The 22,865-nt window shown below is 43.3% G+C and overlaps 1 protein-coding gene across 4 annotated transcripts; it reads right to left on the reverse strand.

Moving 5' to 3' along the window:
• Positions 1-2,278: 2,278 nt before the first annotated feature.
• LOC139335686 (protein phosphatase 1 regulatory subunit 12B-like) lies at positions 2,279-16,275 on the reverse strand. 4 transcript variants are annotated; one of them, XM_070969420.1, is made up of 8 exons: positions 15,958-16,275; positions 11,409-11,425; positions 11,167-11,296; positions 8,246-8,350; positions 8,041-8,091; positions 7,779-7,829; positions 6,537-6,605; positions 2,279-2,864 (listed from the first exon to the last, which is right to left on the reverse strand). In XM_070969420.1, the coding sequence occupies exons 1-7, from the start codon at positions 16,057-16,059 to the stop codon at positions 6,567-6,569; spliced, it is 495 nt and encodes a 164-aa protein (XP_070825521.1). In that variant the 5' UTR covers positions 16,060-16,275; the 3' UTR covers positions 2,279-2,864; positions 6,537-6,566. The 4 variants fall into 4 exon arrangements, with proteins under 4 accessions (XP_070825521.1, XP_070825520.1, XP_070825519.1 ...); XM_070969419.1 differs by having other exon boundaries at positions 6,537-6,608; XM_070969418.1 differs by lacking the exon at positions 6,537-6,605.
• Between the last annotated feature and the right edge of the window lie 6,590 nt (positions 16,276-22,865).

Here is a 22,865-nt window from a genome sequence, read left to right on the forward strand (position 1 = left end):
TGTTTAATATGTAGAGTGTTCAGCTCAGCTGGCTCCTAATAATCTCTCTGCCTCTGATGCATAATTTATCAATGTCACGCAGAGAAACAGTTTCATTCCTTTACAGTTTATTAAACTGAGTGAGTAAACCAACGTGTGCATATTAAGCTATCATCAACACATTTCAAACCTTTCAATACAATATACTGCATAGTTCAATACATCCACAGCATGTGCTGACATATACTGTATCTGACTTGGAGTTTGGAGTAAATCAGTCTACTGCTTGTGACCAAAGATAACACTGGTGTTAGAGCATGCTGCTCTGCTTGGACTCAGAAAATGAATACATCAAACACTGCAGACGCCGGTCAGCTCAGCAATTTAGTGAAGAGAAGACAGATGCCAAAATCATTCATGTCTCTGGCACATCATCCGTCACTCGTAGCAACGCTACAGCTGAATGAATTTTAATGCTGAGTCTGGCAGTTTCAGGCTTTAAACATATTGTTCTGAACTTTATCTGCTCTTTATGGAAAACAGTGAAGGTGATGGGACTCCATGAGTTCTGTGAAAAAACATTACAGGGCAGCGGCCTCTTGCATGGTTTTATATTTAAAATGTGAAGTAGACTAACTCTCTAACTAACTTAATGTTAATTAAAAAGTGAACTAAAAGTTAACATTTCTATTTTTTCAGACGTTGTGTGAACCCCAGACATTGACATTTTCAATGTAGCGTGACACACTGCAGAAGCAGGAGTAAATCTGGCCTCTAAAATGACCAAAACAAAAGATGATAAACTGCATGAAGTTGGGATTTATTGCATGGCTGTGGTGTTGATTTGCATTAGATGCGTACCTAATAAACTGGCAACTCAGAGTACTTAAAGGGACCAGTGTGTAGGATCTTGTGGCAGGGTTGCAGATTGCAATCAACTGAATACCCCTCGCCTCAGCTTTTCAAGCATTTTGAACCTACGGTGGCAACAACAAATGCAAAAGGTGCCTTCTGGAGTCTGGGTTTGGTTTGTCCATTCTGGGCTACAGAAACAAGTCAGACTCTGTGGAAGAGGATATACTGCCTCTGCAGATAAAAAGAGCTCAATATAGGATAATCCAGTGGTTATATACTAATAAAAACACATTTATGAATATATTTTTTTCCCATTTCTGCCAAAAGATCCCCCTAAATCTCACACAGTGGTCCTTATTGTGACAATATCTCATGCACAACACAGTTAAGTCAAAATGGAGGTCATCTACACCGTGGATAGTGAAATCTGCTGGCAGCAGTTCACAAAACTTAGACTGAGCTTGATGTTTAAGATTGGACAATATCGTGGAGGCTAAAATGTCAGCAGTGTGTATACAGCCGTTTGCCAGTGGATGATTTTGGCATTTGTGTTTTCATCACCTGACAGAATGACGGCCATGAGGGCAACCAAAATAATCTGAGCATACCTTTGAATGAAAATGGAGTAAACAAAGTATAAAGATTCAAACGCATAAATAAATAAATATATCTCTATTACAAAACATAAGGTCGGACGCTTTCTTTCACACTCAGACTGTTTCCGCTGTGCAGCCATTCTGCTGTTTTGAAGCTCAGCCACTGGATAAAAAAATCCTTTTGCTAAACAAGCAAAACCAAAAATGAAGAATGGCTGCAGGAACCACACAAAGAACTGATGAACAGAATCTGGCAAACACTAAATTATGTTACATGCTGCTCGTGATGCCCGAGTGATCAAAGGTCGGTGCTGTCCACTCTGTCCACAGTGCATATACCTGGTACTCCAGGGCTAACATACAGTCCTCAAATACCAAATACAGTGGGCACATTATCATGTGTTAGGTTAACAAACAAACAAAAATATCAAAATGATAGATTTGACTGAAATGTCACAAAAAAATGCATCGAACCAGTTGGAAGTGGTTTACAGGTTTGCAGTGCATGTGAATGTGTCCCAGGCCCCTGCCGCTGTCACTGAGAGGCTTCGAAAGGGAAGTTTTGGGTCGATAGTTTATAAAACGTTAGAGTTATAAAATTGTAATTTAAAAGGGGCTGAGGGGGCGAGCAGGCACAGCTGAGTGACGAACCTGAGGACATTGTCAGGGCAATAACAACCCAAAACATGCATCTAATTAAGCCATAATATCATTATCAGGGAGTACAAAACGGATTTGTCCTTGTAGAAAAATGTGTGAGAGAAGCCTGAGAGTTTCTCATTCATTTCAATACATTCTTAACCTTCTCACATGGATTCATATTATCAGATATTCTGAAATCACCAGTTTGGCATGGGGGAAAAAATGGCATAATTAAATGACAATGACCTCCTTCATTAATGATGAATAATTGGCTTCTCTCCTCTTTCATAATTAAGACAACATTAAAATACTTTTCTGCGGTGCAACAAGCGTGATGCCTCAATGTGATGTGTGGCTATGATATTAGAAGCAGTACCTTCATGCAAACCCCTGGATTTGTCTGGACTGGGCCTATAAAGGTTATTCAAACAGTACAACTGGTCCCTATTTGGTTATTGTGAAATACTGTACTTTACAAAATAGTAATAACTAATCAAGTAGAAACAACTGATGTAACTCCGTCATCACATGTGGTGAAATTTGTGTGAAACTTCTTAAAACTTGTCTTTGGATCTTCACAAGTCCCAACAGGAATTTATGTCTGCAAACCAGCCGATCACCATAACTCAGAGAGGAGCCACAGCTTGGGACATCATGGATAATGATTCTGCTATATAAGGGTTGGAGCGTCCACAGACTCAGACTTCATTTGGACAGTTTGCTGATGACTCGAATGAGAGCCCCGTTCTCATCCTTTAGCCTCTGGTTGTCTGACTTGAGCTCTGTTAAGATCTGGGACAGCAGAGGAAAAGCAATTAGAAAATTACATCATCGTCACAGTGATACACTCAGTGAATATGTGTTAAATGGTTTGTGGATTCTGTGAAGTTTCTAATTAAAGTTTCAGATTGTAGAATTCACACCAGGACCATCCACCGCAATGTACCTTCAATCACCACTAACAACAAGTGGACTGAAAGCTGACTGCAAAGTTTGAGGCCAAGTTATGTGGACATGCTTTGCTCGATCATGCAGGTGAGGATTGACTTCGACAAAATGTTCTGTGAAAAGTGAAAGAGAATGAAGTGAAAGTCGAAGAGAGAGAAACTGAGAGAGGGTCAATTTCCCAAATCTAGGTCATGTCTCTCATGAGGAGCAATGACTAAAAATAACCAGCCTCTTTGCCAAAGTATTTCCCCTCTACTAGAGACAAACAATAACCCTCTGCTCTAGCCGTGGCACATTACAGAAAACTGGTGAATGAGCAAAGGCATCAATATGCTCACAACCTGCAGCAAATAACCTGTGTTTCTAGTTTGTTCTCTCTGTTGCTCTCCACAGAATACTGAATAATAATCCCAAATTCAAGTATGCAAATCCCGTGAACATGGTAACGCTCCGCTCTAAATGCAGTTTTAAAAAATAGTTCATGCTGAGTCACTTTCTTGCTGAGAGCTGGATGAGAAGATTGATACCACTCTCATAGTCCTAAATATGCTAAATATGAAGCTACAGCCAGTAGCTGGTTAGCTTAGCTTAGCACAAAGACTGGGAACAAGGGGAGACAGCTAGCCTGAGTCTGAACAGAGGTAACAAAATCTGTTTACCAGCACTTCTAAAACCCTCAGATTATTGCAGTGTGTCTTGTTTGTGTCATTTGTACAAAAACCAAAGTGTAAAAGCAAAAATTCAACAGTTTAAAATGGGTAGTGTGCTGGAACTAAGCTAACTCTTGGATGGGTGCAGTGACTTCCTGGAGTAACCATGAGGTTGCCAATCCGCCAATCCTTTTTTTTTTTTTTTTTGGTGGGGGGAACAGTTAAATTATTGAGCTTCAAGGCCAGACTAGCTGTTTCTCTGTTTTTCCCTTATGTTAATCTAAGCTAACTGTTTCCCAACTACATCTCCACATCATGGTATTGACTTTCTCATCTGACTTGTGGCAAAAAGAAAAATAAGGTTATTTGCAAAAAGGTCTAACTATACCTATAAAGGACCATATTCATGTGTTTTGTTGTCAGGGTTCATGAACACAAAAACAAAATCTGTCACGTATCTGTGATTGCGTCTCACCCAGAGGCACAGGACGTGTTCATTTTAAGGGCTAACGATCTCACACATTTCATTTCCTCTGCTAGATTGACTATTTCCTTGGCAAAGAAATTTGCATTGATTACACAGCACATTACGCAGGACCCTCATATATTTGACTGCTGCGAGACGGCTATTAACACGTTTATTCTTTATGGTGCAGGCCGCTGCTTGAAATGTTTAGTTTAATCAGAAAAACAGAAACTCCTATTGCAGTGATCATGTCATGTGAAGCCCCATGCAACATGAATGCAGCTAAAAATACACTTCAAAGGAGGCTTATGAGAAGTGTTTTAAGGGGGTGGGGGTCAGCAGGGTGGCTGTCTGATGGCTATAAAGGAGATTGGGTTGAAAGAGTGCAGAGGGAGATGCATTGCAGTGTGGGGGGAGTGAGCATCGGGAGGGTGCAGGACCTGCCTGAGAGGAACACAGCAGAGGACGAGGGGGCTGTAGAGGCACCAGAAGGAGAGAGGAGTGTAGAAGTTATGTGGCTGAGAAGGGGAGAGGAGGGGGAGAAAGGAGGACAGATGATGTCAGAGGATCAGAGGTCTTCTGTCTCCGGCATGGAGGCCGTCTCAGAGAGGCGGGCGAGGACACGCAGCATGGCTCTATTCTCAGCCAGGAGACACTCGTTCACCCTCCGCAAGCTCTGGACCTGAGCCAGAGCAGGGAAAGCCTGCACAGAGGAGGAGAGAGATACAGAGAGGGGCAGACAGAGAACGCATGCAGGGAGGCAGGCCGTGTGCAAAGAGAAAGACTCATACAGAGACTGTGTGCATATCCACTCATACAAGGCATGCGCCCACACACCCACACAGACAGGGGAAAACAACAACAGATCTGAGGGCCTTCTCTGCAAAAGTTACATAAACGAATATTTACACAACAGGGAGATTTTGTGAAGAAATAGCAAAAGCTGCAACAAGCAAAAGAAATGATGAAGCCAGCTCTCTTTGCGTTTGTACTCATCAATTCATATGGGCTGCACGTGGAGAGCGGCGAGGCGCTGAGGTGTTATTATATGCATAGCTTTGCAAAGGAGAGGGAATTAAAATTCATAAGAAATTCATAACCTAAAAGTTACTTCACACTTTGCACAAGAGCCGAGTCGCTTATAAGTCAGAGGAGAAGAAATGATTCATTTCCCCTTATTCTTGGCCTGACGTTTTGAGGTAAACCTCAATGTGGTTTGACAGAGATGTCTGTGGTTTGACGCGATTCCTGAGGGTAGACCACAGAACACACACACGCACACACACACACACACACACACACACACACACACACACACACACACGGGGCACTTACACTGTTTCAGGCTAACCAAACAACAGTTTGTAGACATGAATGTGGCCAAGGATGAGGTTTCAAGAGGGCATCCAGCTGCTTCTTAAAATAGCGAACACATTTATTAAGCAATTTGAAGCTAGCCTGTGTTTGGGACTGAACAGTTCAGGCATGTAATGTTCCCTTGGTATTAGAATAAAACAGTCCAGTTTCTGGAGAGCTGCCCTCAGCAAAGGGGGAAAGAAGGACAGAATGAGGCAAGAATACATAATGATGAGTATCCTTTAATACGCTCTCTTAATATTGAGCGCTTTGATATTAAATTAGATCTGAGCACACTCTCCAGTCCTGCAGATAATTCTACACAGTTGCTATCACTTAAGATCCAGAGGCTGCTGAGAATAGTTCAGCTTTTCTGTCAGAAATGTGAGACTGTACAAAATAATCTGACATCGATAGCATTTCAAAAGGGAGAACAAGGGCACACGGTGTTATTGCTGTCAAACACCTGAAACCAGAATGACAGAGCTGCAGTGCCAGCAGGTTCAGACCTGAGGAGGTGGTCCAACCTGCAGCCCTCAATTGAGGGCAAGTGGAGATGAAGCCGTGCTTATGTGCGCCATCGATGGGCAAGGAGTTCAATAGCCTTTGCAATTTAAATGCTTCTGTCACCAGTAGTGTCATAACCAGTTTCTTTCATACAAATATACACAAAATATATAAAAAACAGCAGCAGCAAGAGCTGTAAAAATTACTACAGTTACTACAACAGAAACATTGCTGGATCGCTGCTGTCTTTCCTTTCCACTAGGTGGCACAGGTTGCCGCTACTCTGACAATGAACACCACCCCCTTGTGGAGAATCTGTAACTTTCTAAACGTGAAAAAGTGACTTTGTGAGTGAGTGCCAGCTCTAAAGACAATAAAAACAGACTGTGTGCCTGTTGCATTTATTGTCTGAAGTACTTATCATGTGACGTACATGTGTGTCCACACGTGTAAACATGCCCAGGTCTCTGACAGACATAATCATGTGAGGTGACAGGCAGGTGTCAATCACTCCTCTGAGTAATAGTAACCACTCACCATCCCCCCCTCCCCTGAGACAGCCTGCTCTCAGGGCTGGTACCCACAGCGGAACCGCAGTGGGGGGTCCTGCTGGGGGAACCACGACAACACGAGGGTCAAACATCCGCTCCTGTTTATAATGTCCTCATGACTAATATATTTTCTCCAACCGGAGACATGATGTTATTTTTCATGAGGAATATAATGCTAGCTACGTTTTCATCCAAATCTAATGTAAATTTAACAGAATTTTCGTGGGAATCAACAAAAGAAAATGCGTGTTTTCATCCACTACTCTTATGTGAGTGTTTGGAGTTGGTTTGTGGAGATAAACGTTTCGTTAAACAAATTTTCCAGATGGGTACCATTAAACTGTTGCAGAAATCACATGTTTAATGAGCACCAGTCAAACTTGAAATGATGAGTGTAGAAATCAGTATGGAGATACAGCATTTCTTCAGTTTCTTCACTTCAGTGGAGCACAGATTTCAGTGTCACATATTGGCTGTATCAGTCTGTTTCCATTGCACTTTGTCCTATTTTGTTTTATTGATACAACAACTTTTCCACCTCAGCCAAGAGTAAAAACTTTTTGTAACTTGCAAATTGAAAATGCACATTGAAACAACCTAATGTTGGCTGTAATTTTCCATAGCAATCAAATCATAACCTCATTGTGTAATTTGCGACTGCTTGCACAGACTGCACACACACAGTGCAGAGCACATCTACTCAGGCCTGAAATCTCTCTGCTGCTCTGCCGTGTGTTTCTTTGTGAAGCAGAATACACACAGTGCAGAGCAGGAATGTCTCACAAAAGCAGGTCTTTTGCTCTTGGACGGGGTTTGGTATTCAGCTGGAACTAGGTCACCATGTTCACCCCAACAGTGGGATAAGTGGAGCAGGGGAGCAGCAGCACAGGCTCCTCCTCAGCCTGGCAGGAAGTGGCCTGGCAGAACACTGTGGGTAATGAGCCTGAAGCATTAACCTTCCCTCTCCTTGACTCCATACCCACCTGGCTAACCACAGCCCTGGAGTGTGCTATATGTGTGTGTTTTGCTCTGTAAAAACACTTTAGGCGTGCTTGATTTAGCATGTGTCAGAGAGGCTTGGCTGGAGGTGTGTACCTTCCAGTACTGTTAGTGATGTTGGAGGGAAAGAAACAAAGTGAGATTGACAGCACACATCTTGTATCTGAGACACAATATGCCATTTTAATCCCAGGGTGAGTCTGCACAATTTATTTTTGCACACACTGACCTTTAACTCGTCCTCCATGTTTGACACTCTTTTCTCAAGAGCTTGTTTTTCCTGCAAATGAAGAAGAAATGACTGAAAAAAATACTCCTATGGTCCCCTTGGAACCTAAAGAGTGAAAAGCCAGCAATCTATGCAAGTCATTTGCAGTAGACAGGAAAATTGAAGGGGAAAAGACCAAGAAAAGATATGGGCGTTCATCCATCTTGATAGAGCAGAAGATCAAATAAATACCAAAATGCCAAAAAGTTGCCAGGACACTTACCCTTTTCTCCGAGTCAAGTACTGTAGATCTCTCTGATATTCTGTCGTGCCTCTAGAAGTTAGAAAGGTGCTGTTATTGTGAAGTATTGGGAATAATATCTTGTTTTTGAACATGATTACATTATAGTACTCAGCCATGACCTTCCCACGGCACACTCATGGGAAAATGACCATTTCTTTCGTGTTCATCTTTCAGTTTTCTCTACCTGAGTGACTTTCTCCAGCTGTGAGCGAATCTTGACCAGTTCTTGTTTGCTGTCCTGCAACCTGGATTTGAGCCTCTCGTTCTCATGCAAAGCCTCTGCATACATCTGAAAATGAACAAAATGAAGATGAAGGAAAAGCTTTATTGCAAGTTTTCTGGCCTTTTAATGTGCCATGTTCACATATAAATAACATATGAATTGTGAAACAATTTCCAAAGTAATTAAAACCATTTCACCATTTTTGTTTGCATGATAACAGATTATTGGGACTTATTTTTATTTCATTAGATTGTGGGGATTTATTTCAAAATGCACTTTTCGAAAGTTTATATTTATTTCATCATGGTATTTCTCTTGAGAGAGGCTGGACTCTCTTCTACTCTGGAGTTGCCCGCGGTGAGAGGCGGCGAGCTGGTGTGGGCTTGCTTATAGCCCCCCAGCTCAGCCGCCATGTGTTGGAGTTCTCCCTGCTGAGTGAGAGGGTCGTTTCCCTGCGCCTTTGGGTTGGGCATAGGTCTCTCACTGTTGTTTCAGCCTATGGGCCGAACAGCAGTGCAGAGTACCCGGCCTTCTTGGAGTCCCTGTGAGGGGTACTGGAAAGTGCTCCAACCGGGGACTCCATTGTTCTGCTGGGGGACTTCAATGCTCACCTGAGTAGCGACAGTGATACCTGGAGGGGTGTGACTGGGTGGAACGGCCTCCCCGATCTGAATCCGAGTGGTGTTCTGTTATTGGATATCTGTGCTAGTCACAGTTTGTCCGTAACGAAGACCGTGTTCAAGCATAAGGGTGTCCATCAGTGCTCGTGGCACCAGGACACCCTAGGCTGGAGGTCAATGATCGACTTTGTAGTCGTATCATCTGACCTTCGGCGGTATGTCTTGGACACTCGGGTAAAGAGAGGGGCTGAGCCGTCAACTGATCACCACCTGGTGGTGAGTTGGATTCACTTGCAGGGAAAGAAGTGGGACAGACTCGGCAGACCCAAACGTAACCGTGAGGGTCTGTTGGGAACATCTGGCAGAACCCGCTGTCAGGGAGGTTTTCAACTCCCACCTCCGGGAGAGCTTTGACCAGATTCCGAGGGAGGTTGGAGACATTGAGTCCCAATGGACCATGTTCTCCACTTCCATTGTTGATGCAGCCATCCATAGCTGTGGCCCTAAAGTCGTGGCAAGCGGTGCCTGTCGTGTCGGCAACCCCCGAACCCGGTGGTGGACACCGGAAGTAAGGGATGCCGTCAAGCTGAAGAAGGAGCCCTATCGGGCCTGGTTGGCTCATGGGACTCCTGAGGCAGCTGACGGGTACTGGCAGGCCAAGCGTGCGGCAGCTCTGGCGGTTGTAGAAGCAAAAACTGGGAGGAGTTCGGGGAGGCCATGGAGGAGGACTACCGGTCTCGAGGAAATTCTGGCAAACCGTTCGGCGTCTCAGGAAGGGGAAGCAGCTTTCTGTCAACACTGTTTACAGTGGAGGTGGGGAGCTGTTGACCTCAACTGGGGATATTGTTGGGCGGTAGAAGGAATACTTCAAGGATCTCCTCAATCCCACTGTCATGTCTTCTGTAGAGGAAGCAGAGACTGGGGACTTGGAGGTTGATTCATCCATCACCGGGACTGAAGTCACTGAGGTAGTTTGCAAGCTCCTCAGTGGCAAAGCACCGGGGGTGGATGAGATCCGCCCTGAGTACTCAAGTCTCTGGATGTTGTAGGACTGTCTTGGTTGACACGCCTCTGCAACATCGCGTGGCAGTCGGGGATGGTGCCTCTGGACTGGCAGACTGGGGTGGTGGTCCCTTTTTTTAAAAAGGGGGATTGGAGGGTGTGTTCCAACTATCAGGGATCACACTCCTCAGCCTCCCTTGGAAAGTCTATTCCAGGGTACTGGAGATGAGAATCTGGCCGATAGTCGAACCTTGGATTCATGAGGAACAATGCGGTTTTTGTCTTGGCAGTGGAACACTGGACCAGCTCTATACCCTCCACAGGGTGCTTTAGGGTTCATGGGAGTTTGCTCAACCTCGCGTCATTCTGTGGGAGGTGCTCCGGGACTATGGGGTTGGAGGCCCTCTGTTGAGGGCTATACAGTCCCTGTACAACCGGAGCAGGAGCTTGGTCCGCATTGCCGGCAGTAAGTCGGACCTGTTCCAGGTGCATGTCGGACTCCGGAAGGGCTGCCCTTTGTCACTGGTTCTGTTCATATTTTTATTGACAGAATTTCTAGGTGCAGCCAGGGGCCGGAGGGGGTTCGGTTCGGGAGCCGGCAGATTTCGTCTCTGCTTTTCGCGGATGATGTCTTGTTGGCTCCCTCGAGCCAGGACCTTCAGCATGCACTGGGGCGGTTCGCAGCCGGGTGTGAAGCAGCTGGGATGAGAATCAACACCTCCAAGTCCGAGGCCATGGTTCTCGACCAGATTTCTTATCCACCAAGTTCAGATCTGAGGTTTATATATTAAACAACACATAGGCTACAGTGGCAGTATAGCTGCCGACCTGCCAGTGAACTTGCTAGCATGAAACTAAAATCCAGTGTTAGCTAGCTCATATTGGTTAGTGTCCACAGAGAGAAAGTTTTTTGGCTTTTTTGGGGGGCTTGGAAATCTATGATGTCAACATCTAAAAACATACCGCGCTAGTATAACGCTAATCTGTGTGTGAAGTCAACAATATTGTCGGTCGCTGTGTCTTGGCAAATGTTGACATTATATATTTGCATGAATTTTTATTTAAAGATTTCAGAGAAGATTTAGATTGTGGTACTGTTAATTATCTTGAAGTCCAGTTAAATCTCCATCTGCTTGTCCTTATTGTAGTGTTATAAAAATAGACAAATCTGCAAGTGATCCCGTCAGGACCCACAGTTTTCTGCACCACATGGGTCTTGAAGTGGGGCTGTGCTTGTTTAGACTGAGTTAGAGTTACTACCTTCTTGTAGTCTTTAGTGCTGGAGTCTTGCTCCTGTCGATTCAAAGCAGCCAGCCTCGTCTCTCTCCGAGTGTAAGAGCTGGTGCGGCCCAGTGGTTTGTCTGTTGCACTTTCCCCACTGGAGTCATATCTAGAAGCAACCCATAAGATAAGTACACAGTGCTACTTGATTTAGGGCATTTATTTTTTCAGAAAATACACTTCTGTATTACAGGAGATTCAAAACAATGCTAAATCCTTACCTTGACAACCTGTCATGCTGAAAAACAAAGAATAAAGCATGTTAGTTTGATCACTCAGCTCCACAGCACCCGAACAGCACAGTGTGAAAAAATGTCCTGCCGTGGTTAGATCCAGATTTATTTGTTTGATAAGACCAAACAGAGGCTTGGCAGTGAAATATCTTCCATTTTGAGACAACATAGAACAAAACCTTCCAAGTGAATTATCGCAGCATGTGCAGGGGCCTGAAGTCCCAGAGGGAAGAAGTGCATGAAGAAGTGAGATATAATTCAGCCCAACGCTGCACCGACAGGGTTCGTGCACGTCAAGCCTCCCTGGTGAGCCCGGTTAATCTTTTAGAACAGGCGGCTGCCACGCAAATGCCTGCAGCATAAAGATGACATCATGACATCAGAAGCTATAAGTATCTCCTGTGTGACGGGTCAACGTCTGACCTCAGTCAACAGGCTGATAGCAGAGGGTCCTGGCAGGTTTTTGCTATGACTAGTCCAGTGCATATGAATGCCAAGTTGCCTGGTGTGATCACATACTGAATTTGTTTTCCATTTCTCCAAGGAGTCCGAGTATTGTGCTGCATTCAGAGTAGTTGTGTGTGTTCTTCTCTTTCCTTTCTACCTCAAAGATGTGCCTATAATTAATTATCACTTGTAGGTGTAGTTTATGTGTTCACTGCCTCCCTACATGTCCTAAACTGTATATGCTGTGAGTACAGGGTCTTCAATATGAAAACCATTGTCTATCCAAACCTGTTTCTCCACCCAGCAAAACTAAACAAACAGATCATTGCCATCGGCTGATAAACGTGGCTCATGAGAGGATGATAACTGCAAGTGTTTACATTCAGTCACAGGCTGGAAAAGAGGGAGAGAGAGGATGCTGTAATATGAGGCCAGACTAATCCATGATGTCTTTGCCGTATCTAATGCAGTCTCATAAAGTGGACTTGTAAATTCAAAGAGTTGCTGTCTTGCCAGGCAAAGAGAGCTTTAAACACCTCTGTTTAGAAACCCCTTGCAATAAACATCTTGTGTGGTAGTCCGAGCTCTTTCAGACAAGAAGCAGACGCAGTGTAGACTGCGTTAAAAGCACGAGCTTTACAGGAGGACAATTTATGTCAAAAGAAACGGTGCACAGTTTTTCCTGTGCTCACATTTAGCTTGTTGGGGCATATTTCATGCAGCGTCAGAGGAGCTATTCCTCAGCAAGTGTTTACATAACTGAGCCAGCGCTGCCTGTCCTTATGTGGTCATGTGCTTAAGCAGAGCCATCCAGGAAAAAACAGACCTCCATGACCTCAGATGAAAAAGGGCCAAGGATGGAGCCAAGAGGAGCTCTCGCTCACTCTGATCTTGAGGAGCTGAGGAGATTCCTCGATGAGATTTGGTGTACGTGTATTAATCAGCAGGGATGATTGGCCCCCTGGTTTTATGAATACATTATCATGAAGTCTGCTGTTGGGGATATGGAGCGTTACATAGCCCTCCACCAAACTCTTTCAAGATTATAAGTTCCTGTACGCAAACCTATTTCACACTGAAGGATTAGCAAATTGGTGAAATGAGTTTTTTAGAAACTTAATTCCAGTAAAATCTTCGGTTAGCCCGGTGGGCTTTACAGGACCTGATTCTTAGTAAAAGAGGGAATACTTACAATAACACACAGTCTCACATGTATGTCTGCATCATTGAGCCAAAGCCAGAAAGTGACTCATATTTGCAGTTCTGCTTCTGACAGCAGCTGCACCGATGTGATTCCCTTGTTAGGAACAAACAGAGGGAGTCGGAAGTGGCACATGTAGCTCAGCAAACCATGTGAGGCAGAGCAGATGCAAGAGGACACAATCAACTAGAGGGGGAGAGAAACAACAGGGTGTCAGGCCGATGGAAGCAGCCTCCAAACGGGTGCATGCTCTAACCACGGGCGCTCTGTAAACACAACTGCCTCCAGTTGTACGGTTTGCCAGAAGCAACATCACACACAACGGCGGGGGGCCATGAGGTCACTGCTGCAGTGTGTAAATGATAATGTTAACAGCAGTTTACAAGAGCCAGTGAAGACTCTTCACCTTCCCTCTCTCCTTCACTATTTCTGCTCACTCTGTCACAGCATCACTCCTTCAGAGCTGACTGGATCTTGCTGTAGGAAAATCTGAGCTACACACACACACACACACACACACACACACACACACACACACACACACACACTTGGTCTCTCTCTCCACGCCCACCGCTGGAACTGACACGGCACACACAACCATAAAAGACGTTTCTTCCACATTCACTCACCTTTTCTCTCCTCAGCCCCTCCTCCTTCTCTATTAACTCTTTGCAGGATGTCTGAGTCTCTCTGGATACTGAGAGCATCTTTTTCAAGAGCACTGACTCTAAATGCCTCACATCAAGTGCTGGAAGAAGTATTCAGATCCTTTAAATACTAATACCACAAAGTAAAAATACATATGACTTAAAATCCTAATTAAGGAAAAGCACATTAATCAGCAAAATGTGCTTAAAATATCAAAATAAAAGCATCATTCAGCGGAAAAGGAACCTGTTACTTGCCAACACTGATGCAGCAAAGCGCAATGTTTCAGCTGGAGCTCGTTTTAACTACTTTGTATACAGTTAGTTGAGTCCAGTGCTTCCCGATCTGGAGGTCAGGCCCCTGAAAAGGGTTACAAGAAAAATCTTGATGGTCGTGAAATGATTGTTGGAGTGTGAAAAGATGAAAAAGCTGAATTCTGCCCCACAAATATATCTCTTCTCAAAACTTTGCTTTTTATGAAATATTAGATCATTTTACCACTTTGGCATTGAACAGTTATTTAAATTAAACCATCTGAGAAGCTTAAAGGAGAATTTTTTTTATATATATATTTATAGACATTTGAACTCATACAGACTGCTTTTTAGAAACTGTAGGAACCACTGGTTTAATCTTAATATTCTATGTTATAAGCTTATCCAGCTTATTTAAGTGAAGTGTTAATGTGAAACATAACTAGTAGCTATAGCAAAATAAATGTAGAGGAGTAAAAAGCACAACATTTCTATCATCTCTATAAAGTAGCATGAAATGGAAACAAGTAAACAACCTCAAATTACAGTACAGTACTTAAGTAAATGTACTCAATTACTTTGCACCACATCTGCAAAATGTTGAGTGTCATCCAATAAAGCAAACATGTTTATACGTCTTCCTGTTGGTCACAGCTGCAACACACATTGTGTTTTAGTAAAGAGGACCAGGTTCTCATCAAAGCACTGTGGCAAGTGCTAAAAATACTGCATCAACCTGATTCCACTGCCCCTCTGCAATGCATTGTCTCTCCCACGAAAAGTCAACCCAATTCAGATTGAGCTGACATCATGGAAAATGAAAGCCTGAGCTTCACCACGGATATACATACAGAGAGTCTGACACTTCTTGAAAAGAGAGCAGGAAAATGACAGCGTCCACTGGCAGCAGCAACTGCGTCTGTAGTGTTGCCTGAGCAAAAGTGTGCACCTCTAAACAAACACGTCAAAGCTTCGCATTTCTGCTTTTCTTTCTGTCCCTTTAACTGTCAGACAGAGCACAGCTCAGCCTGGTGCACTGACATAAACACAACAGTCAAACAACGCCCATGAGAATAAGCCACTTAGGAAAAAAAACAAAACAAAACATAACAGGAAATTACAGAAAGATTGTTTCAGTCCAAAATTCTTTTCCAGAAAATGTGGACAGACTGTGAGAGCTCCAGAGCAAATCCTCAACTATCTTTCACAGGTCGTCAAATATCATCAAATGATTGGTTCACAAGTTATTTGATCAATAAATAAACTCATTTACAGGATCGACAGTGGACGATTATTCATGTCAAGGCACATAATCATGTAGAAATTAAGAAATCTGTCCTGTCAGTGATGACAAATGATGGCATATTTGCTTATTAAAGGCATGTCCAAGCACATAAATGCTTCAGGAGGGCTGCAATTAATTCATCACTTAATCTGCCAGCTATTATCTCAATTCATCATTTTGCCTTAAAAGAAAGTCAGAAAATAGTGAGAAAAGTCCAGCATAATTTCCAGATTGAAGGTGATGTCTTTAAATTCTTCATTTTATCAGAAAAATGGACAAAAAGCCAAAGGAAAGTGGGTTACAGAGGCTGTAATCGCAGATTATTTAATTAAATGAAATTAATTAAGAAGATTAAGAAATTAATGAAATAGCTGCCAATTAATTTTCTGACCAACTGACAAAACAATTAATTGTTTCAGCTCTAATTTACACAGATGTCATGTCTTTAGACATGTTAGAGAAGATTACGCGTGACAGAAAACGTCAGTCACAAACATCCACCGAAAACAGGGCACTCTCGTAAGTTTCTTCAAGCTTGGATTAACATACTACAAAATCAGCTGGCTGTGAGTAAATAAACCGAGCTTTTAACAGCTTCATGAAACTAAATTTTACATGCAGAGATGTGAAATTAGACACATCTATCCTGTTGTTTAAAATCTAAAAGTTGCATTTCTCTAGAAAAAAAGCTTCTGTTCTTACTCTGTAGTTTTTGTCTGTAGGGGACGGAGAGGACGGTGGTGAGTCTGTCAGTGACTTCCTGGTGCGGGTCAGGTCCTTGGTGCGTGGGTAGTAGGTTGACATCTCCCCCCTCTACCCTGGACTGGCAGGTCAGCTTCTACTGTAACATTCGCCGAGGCCACCACCAGATAACAGCTGCTCAGACGCACAGATCCCCTCAAGCAACAGTGACGCAGATGCCCATGACTGCGATCCCAGGGAATCCTCAGCAACAACAGGTGTGTGTACAATGAGTTTGCGTGCGTGCGTGTGTGTGTGTGTGTGTGTGTGTGTGTGTGTGTGTGTGTGTGTGTGTGTGTGTGTGTGTGTGTGTGTGTGTGTGTGTGTGTGTGTGTGTTCGGTCCAGCTTCACACTCCCATGAGCTTGAGCGAGCTGCAGCTAAGTTTGGAAGAGTTTCAGATGTGGTCACGCCTTCTTCAAAGCTCAGACAGTGAAGCAATAATCAGATAAAAATGCAAAGAATAACAGAGCAAAATAAGAAATAACTCCTTAACTAGCAAAGCAAACAGATGATCATCCCTCGTCTGTTCACGCTGATCTGTGACGAAATGTGAGAAAGTCCAAAAGGAAGCAGCCAAGAGAGAAAAGTTTGTCCCCAATGCTGCTTCTTCCAATGTTTCCCAAACTTATTCACACACACACACACTCTCTCTCTCTCTCTCCCTCCCTCCCCTGCTTTCTCTCTCTCTCTCTCTCCTTTCACTGCTTGGTCGCCCTTCCAGTCGACCCCCCACCCCCCTCCACACCACCCCTTGCCTCTCCCCGCTGTCTTCAGCATTGGCAGCTTGCCAGAGGCTCTTCTATGGCAGGAGTCGGCACTGAGGGCTAAAATTGTCCACTGATGTGGACGGGGATAAGAGGAGGTGGAGCACAAAGCCGGAGTCGGAGGGGGGGCTGCAGCAGTTTGTGTCCTGGAAGGTCAACACACAGTATTACCTGAGGAGCCATCAGCAGCCTGAGGCGCAGTGTGATGGAGAGGAGGCGCTGTTAGTGTGTCAGAGTGTTACACAGCATTAACTGTGCCATGTTTCCTTTTAATTAAATATGTTTAATCAATTTCACATTAACAAAGCATCAGCGATTTTGACCCACAGCTTTTTCTAAAGTAACCATTTTATTAAGAGAACAGTTTTTTGGGTGCTTATTGGCTTGCCAAGATTGATACCACTCTCATTTCTGTACAATAAACAAGAAGCTACAGCCAGGAAAAAACTGGAAACAGGTGAAACAGCTTGTCAGGTGCAATGGTGACAAAATTAGCCTACCAGCACGCTTAAAACTCACTAACTAGCACCCCATAAACACCAGGTTGTTGAGTGTGTGGAGATGTCACTGCAGCCTGCCAAGAAATAGGCCTATTATGGCACATACTTCCTGTAAAACACATCGGTTTTTGTACAATTTAAACAGACAAGATATCATATGGAGCGAATATGAAACTAGTGGGCAAAAAAGACTTGATTATTTGCCAAAAAGACTGTGATGACTTGCTTTCAGTTCAGTGCAATCATCCACACCCATAACAATAACACAGAGGTGCTAATTTACCCCAAAGTACCATTAGATGCCTCTTAAGCTCTCTTTAAAAGGTTGATGATTATAGCTTTGGTTCCTAAACTACTTTGTATCCTGTCAGTGATACACTGTGTGCACTTTAATGGCGGATGGCTTGAAATATGACCCATGTAGATGCCAAAAACTGAAATTAGCAACTGTAACCATCTTGAAATACGGTATATTTGTAAAACATCAGAGATGATCCACGACTTGTAGTGTCTTCCCACATGGGGTAATATTCTCATGCATTGCTTAAACGCAGAAAATGAGCCACAGAAGCAGCTCCCAGAGTTTACTGGATTTTTGGAGTGAATGTGGGAGAGCAGGACGCTCTACCAGCAGGATCTAATTACTGAAATCCCATCCACTATAAAGTTGTACTGTAGCAGAAAAACAGTCTTGCGTGCTCTGTTTATTCCTTCTATGATAATCACCTCCATCACCAACATCTTAAAAGCAGCAGAATCTCTTGGCTGACTGGCTCTACACCTGCCTTTCTCTCTGGTGCTGAAAATCAAGGTGGAAAATCTGCTCAGATCATCATGGAGTCATGCAGAGGACGGCTCTGGTGATGGGCAGCTTGTCACGCTTCTGATGAAACCTTGCTGCTCGGAGTGATTATCACAGACAGATATAGACCTCTCAGTAACGCTATGAGACTCTCATGTTACTAACAGATCTCTGTTTCAGATTCCACCACCGGGGACGGTTAAACCGCTGACCTGGAGTCAGCTCACAGGAAAATCACTTTCACTTCATACTGTATAATCTTCTAAAAATCGCCCTTCTCTGCCTTATCACCTCTATGTTCCCCCCTCCTTCCTCTTCACTGTGGTACCTATTTTTATCTCCTTTCTAGTAGCACAAAGAGATAGAATATGCTCAGTGAAACTCAAGTGAATTGCCAGGTTGGGGCCGGTAGGAGGAATTAGTCATGAGGTTCAGGGTTTTTCACATGCAGCACACAGGTGGAGGGAGCGCAGTAACAGCTAAGAGGGTAAAAGAGAGAGGAGAGTCAGTCCCTCTGAATCCAAGGCGAAGACTTAGCAGAGAGCGTCTCAGTTTTGCCTCATATGGTATGGAATGCTGAGACACCTCAGCCATGTGATGTGAAGAGGCAAAGCGACTTAGAGGGAGGGAGGATGGGGGGTTCGGTCCTCCTGGACTGTCTTTCTGTGAGACATTAAGCAGCACTTCTACTTAAACGAATCCCCGAACACGTGCTTCACATCTATGATTGCTGTATATCTGAAAACATTGCATCAGAGATCAGAGCTTAGCTGCCTTTGAAGCACATTAGCTTTTGGGTGAGCAAGAAACAGGATGTGAATATGAAACAAAGGTGCTTATGAATATTGAACAATAAAATTATTGCAACATTAGATTCTCAGCTGCGGAGTGTTTAACGTCTAGGTGCCTTTTTTAATGAATAACACGTGATTTTAACTTTGTTGACAATAGCCAAGTATGTCAGGAGCAGGCTTAAATTTAGAAACACATTCTCAGGGGATCTCAATGCATTAAAACGTGGTTTGTATCAAGTGAAGTGTAAATGCTCTCCATGATGAAACCAGGCAATAAAATACAATAAATTGTGAAGATCATTTGGCTCCATCTAGTGGCGGTAATTGAAAACATCAGGGAAAATATTGTCATGGAGCGATTTACATCATCTTTTCTTCTTTGACTATCAGTGATTGCTAAAAGAGAGCAAAGCTGGACCACATACCTCTGCAGAGCCTTCAGCGTCACAGCAGTGTCGCCTCTGGTGCTGCTTTGTGGCAAAGGTCAGCCATGCTGCATCTTCAACCGGGTTCTGATTCTCATCTGTCCACCACCGCTCACCAACTGCAACTATGAAGGAAGCATTTCAGTGGCACTTCTCCAGTAATCACTGCTGAAAATGAGCAGTGACACGACACTTATTGAAACAATGACAAAGTTAATCCTAATGTTGTGTTTGGGCACTGGAGGGCCTCTTTATCAGCTCAAACAAGACACAGTTTTATCCCCTGATATTAATGGCTTTTCTTAACTTTGTGAAAATTGCTCGTAAATCTGATGAACTGATGACTCAGAAGTCCAAAACAGAAAACGATGCATTTCGACATCTCTAAAGCTGGAAAACATTCTTGAACAGAAAGGGTTTAATCTGTGATTGGTGTTTTAATACAGAATTACCCTTTCCAAACTCTAAATAAGTCTGTTTGGATTTCTAATAGAGTTAGACCTCTCTGGTGACTCAACATTGTACATTTATTATTGTACATTTGGCAAAACACAAGCATGACATGATGTACATGCATAGCTCATTTAACATGTAAAATTTACTTATTAGCTTAAATAAAATGCTTCATGGTCATTTCTCCATTTTCTCACTTTCATTAAATGAACAAACCCAATTTGTGGCAAATGGAAGATTTTCTACTTCGATTTATGTCCACATATTGGTTTATAATTTGGTCAGATGAAAAAAAAAAAATGGAAACATGATTGTACTGCAGTGAGGTCTTTCAGGTCTCAACAATGAGGAAGTCAATCCAATGTCAATAATACACAGAGACACACAATAAAAGCCCTGAATGCGTTTCTGACCTCTGGAGGAGGTGTTGCGGTAAGGGGGGCCACAGGATCCAGCAACCGAAGAATAGAAAAGGTTTGGAGACTCGGCAAGGGTTTCTAGCCTGGGTTCAATGTTCCCCTGCTGCTCACGCATTGAAAAAAAACAAATACACAGAATTTCCAGATTAAATCCTCCAGAATTACAAACCAATTATCTCTCCAACAGAAAACCTAAACTGTCTGGATGAATTTCTCCCGCCAACCTCGTCCATTTTGCTCCATTTTGGACTGATCTCCGTCGGCTCCGTGGACTCCGTCAGGCCGGTTTTGACTCTTCTGTCATCTGTCAAGCCTTTCCTCAGAGAGGACTGCTCAACCAGAGTACCTCCTTCTTCCATCTGCCTGTCTTGAGAAGGCAGGCTGCTGATCATCTGAGCCTCCTTCAGGTCTGTCAGAGTCACACCCTGCAGGACATTCACACAGCTTCATATGCAGTCAAACGCAATCCAACCAAACCTAAGCTTCTGGAAGCCTGTCGTTCTTCACCTGTGTTGACCTGCGGGTCTGTCGAGCATGACGGGACTTTGCTTTCCTCTGAGACTCAGCTTCCTCATCCCTGACCGGGGTCAGATACAACCTGCATCACCCCCCCCCCCCCCCCCCAAAAAAAAAAAACATTGAACAGTTTGAAGTAATAAGACAACAACAGTCACAGAAATGCACACAGACAACAAACGAAACAGAATATAATAATAATAATGATAATATCAATCTTTATTCATAGAGCACTAAAAAAAAAAAAAATCCAGGTCACACATTACTTCACACACAAGGCAGATAATTAAGATAAATGATTACAAAAACAACTATTAAATTGAATTACAGATAACAGAAGACATTAATTTGATTCAGAATAATGTTGATCAACAGTCAAACACAACACAATAAACAGAGTGTGCTTTAAATTATTCATATATTTATTTAATTCTCTGAAAAGGTCCAAAGCTTCATAAATTTGATCAGCATTGCAATTTTCCTAACAGCCAGACTCACTTTTATTTCCTTGCTTGTTCGTTTGCTAAGGACACAGCATGTTCATAAGTAGAATAAAAATCGATATATCAGTATAAGAATACAAAATGTAAACATGCTGGGTTTTAACACGAATCCTAAACATCTGCACATCATCATCATAAGATGATGGCTGGTAATCCAGCCTTGGTGCAGAGTAGCAAATGAACTAAAGTAATGACTTCTAGGACCAGTGTGTAAGATTTAGTGACATCTAGTGGTGAGGTTGCAGACTGCAACCAACTGAATGACCCTCGCCTCATCCCTCCCTTTTTAAGTGTGGAGGAGAACCTACAGTAGCTGAGAAAGTCCCAAACATTCTTTAGAGCCCGTGTTTGGTTTGACCATTCTGGGCCACCGTAGAAACATGTTGGTGCAACATGGTGGACTCACTGTGGAAGAAGACCTGAGCTCCCTCTATGGATAGAAAGAGCTCATTCTAAGAGAACGAAACCACACAATTCTTATTTTCAGCTGATTACTCACTAAAGTAAACATACTTTTGAATATTATGTTCCAGTTCTGCCAATAGGGCCCCATAAATCTTACACAGTGGTCTTTTGATTAAATGTAGAAGACTTTTATTGTGTTTGTGAATTGTATAAAATGTAAATAATAATAAACACCAAAAGTGTCTGAAAGCCACATTCCTCACACTTCCTGCTCTTTATCTTAATTATGACCTGATGCTGCATCAGCAGGTGTAACATCACGCCAATTTACACTTCTAGATAACATCTCCCTGCACTATGTACCAAAAAGGAAATGCACCAAATTAAAGAAGAAAGACGCATTTTCATTGTGACTCCAAGACCTGAGCACAGTTTCCACCAGCAACCAACAGACACACAGAAACAGCTGAGCAAGCATCAGTGCAGGCTCATGTTTTACCCAGAGAGCTGCCTGCCCCTCCCCTGCCTCGCGATTACTGGTATTGATCTCCCAGTTGTGAAGTCACCCTGAATCCTGACTGAGAGTCAGCACACTCTGCTTCTGTATAATGTACAAAGCATCAGATATGGACTCCTTCAATCAGCTTGTACCAGGAATGACACAGTGAAATAATCAACATACTAAATCTGCAAAGCATACAGAGCAAAATGCTCCTCTTAAGCCACATAATAAAAAAAACATTCTAATTAACTCCCTGAAATAGTTGCTTAGACTGATATCCTTAAGCCAATATTAGTAATGTACATAAAAAGCTAAATAAGTAGATCAAAGGGAGGAATTAACATTCAGTCCCCAAAGCAACAAACTACAAGCTCACATTACATCTGTTCAAAGACGCCTGCAGCACCTGCACAGAGCAGAGCTGCTCTGCACTGACATGATACACAAGGACCAGGAGCTCTGCCAAAACGGTGGCTTGTCAGACTGAAAATGAAATAGGTGAAATCAGAATCCGGGCCTAGAGCGGCATGACTCGGCCTCTCTGAGACTCACCTGGGAACAAATGCTTGCATGGTCCCTGTGGAAGGTCAGAGACTGTGGTGATGAGACACTGCAGCAGTGATGAGAGGGAGAGGCTGGATGAAGTGACTCTGGAACGGGCGAGAGTGCAAAGAGAGAGAGACAAAGAGGGAGAGAGAGAGAGGGGGAGAGAGAGACTTCCTGCCTATCTGCACACATAATCAATTTAGACTGTCTACCAGGATCTAATGCAAGCAAATCAGCA

The sequence above is a fragment of the Chaetodon trifascialis genome, chromosome 8, assembly GCF_039877785.1.
Source record: "Chaetodon trifascialis isolate fChaTrf1 chromosome 8, fChaTrf1.hap1, whole genome shotgun sequence".
NCBI classification, from domain to species: domain Eukaryota; kingdom Metazoa; phylum Chordata; class Actinopteri; order Chaetodontiformes; family Chaetodontidae; genus Chaetodon; species Chaetodon trifascialis.

Coding starts and splice junctions, on each gene's coding strand:
- LOC139335686 (XM_070969417.1), bottom strand. CDS start 16,059: ATGTCAACCTACTACCCACGCACCAAGGACCTGACCCGCACCAGGAAG. Junction 7,830..8,040: donor TACTTGACTCGGAGAAAAGG/GTAAGTGTCCTG, acceptor CTTCATTTGCAG/GAAAAACAAGCTCTTGAGAA. Junction 4,840..7,778: donor ACATGGAGGACGAGTTAAAG/GTCAGTGTGTGC, acceptor TCCTCTGTGCAG/GCTTTCCCTGCTCTGGCTCA.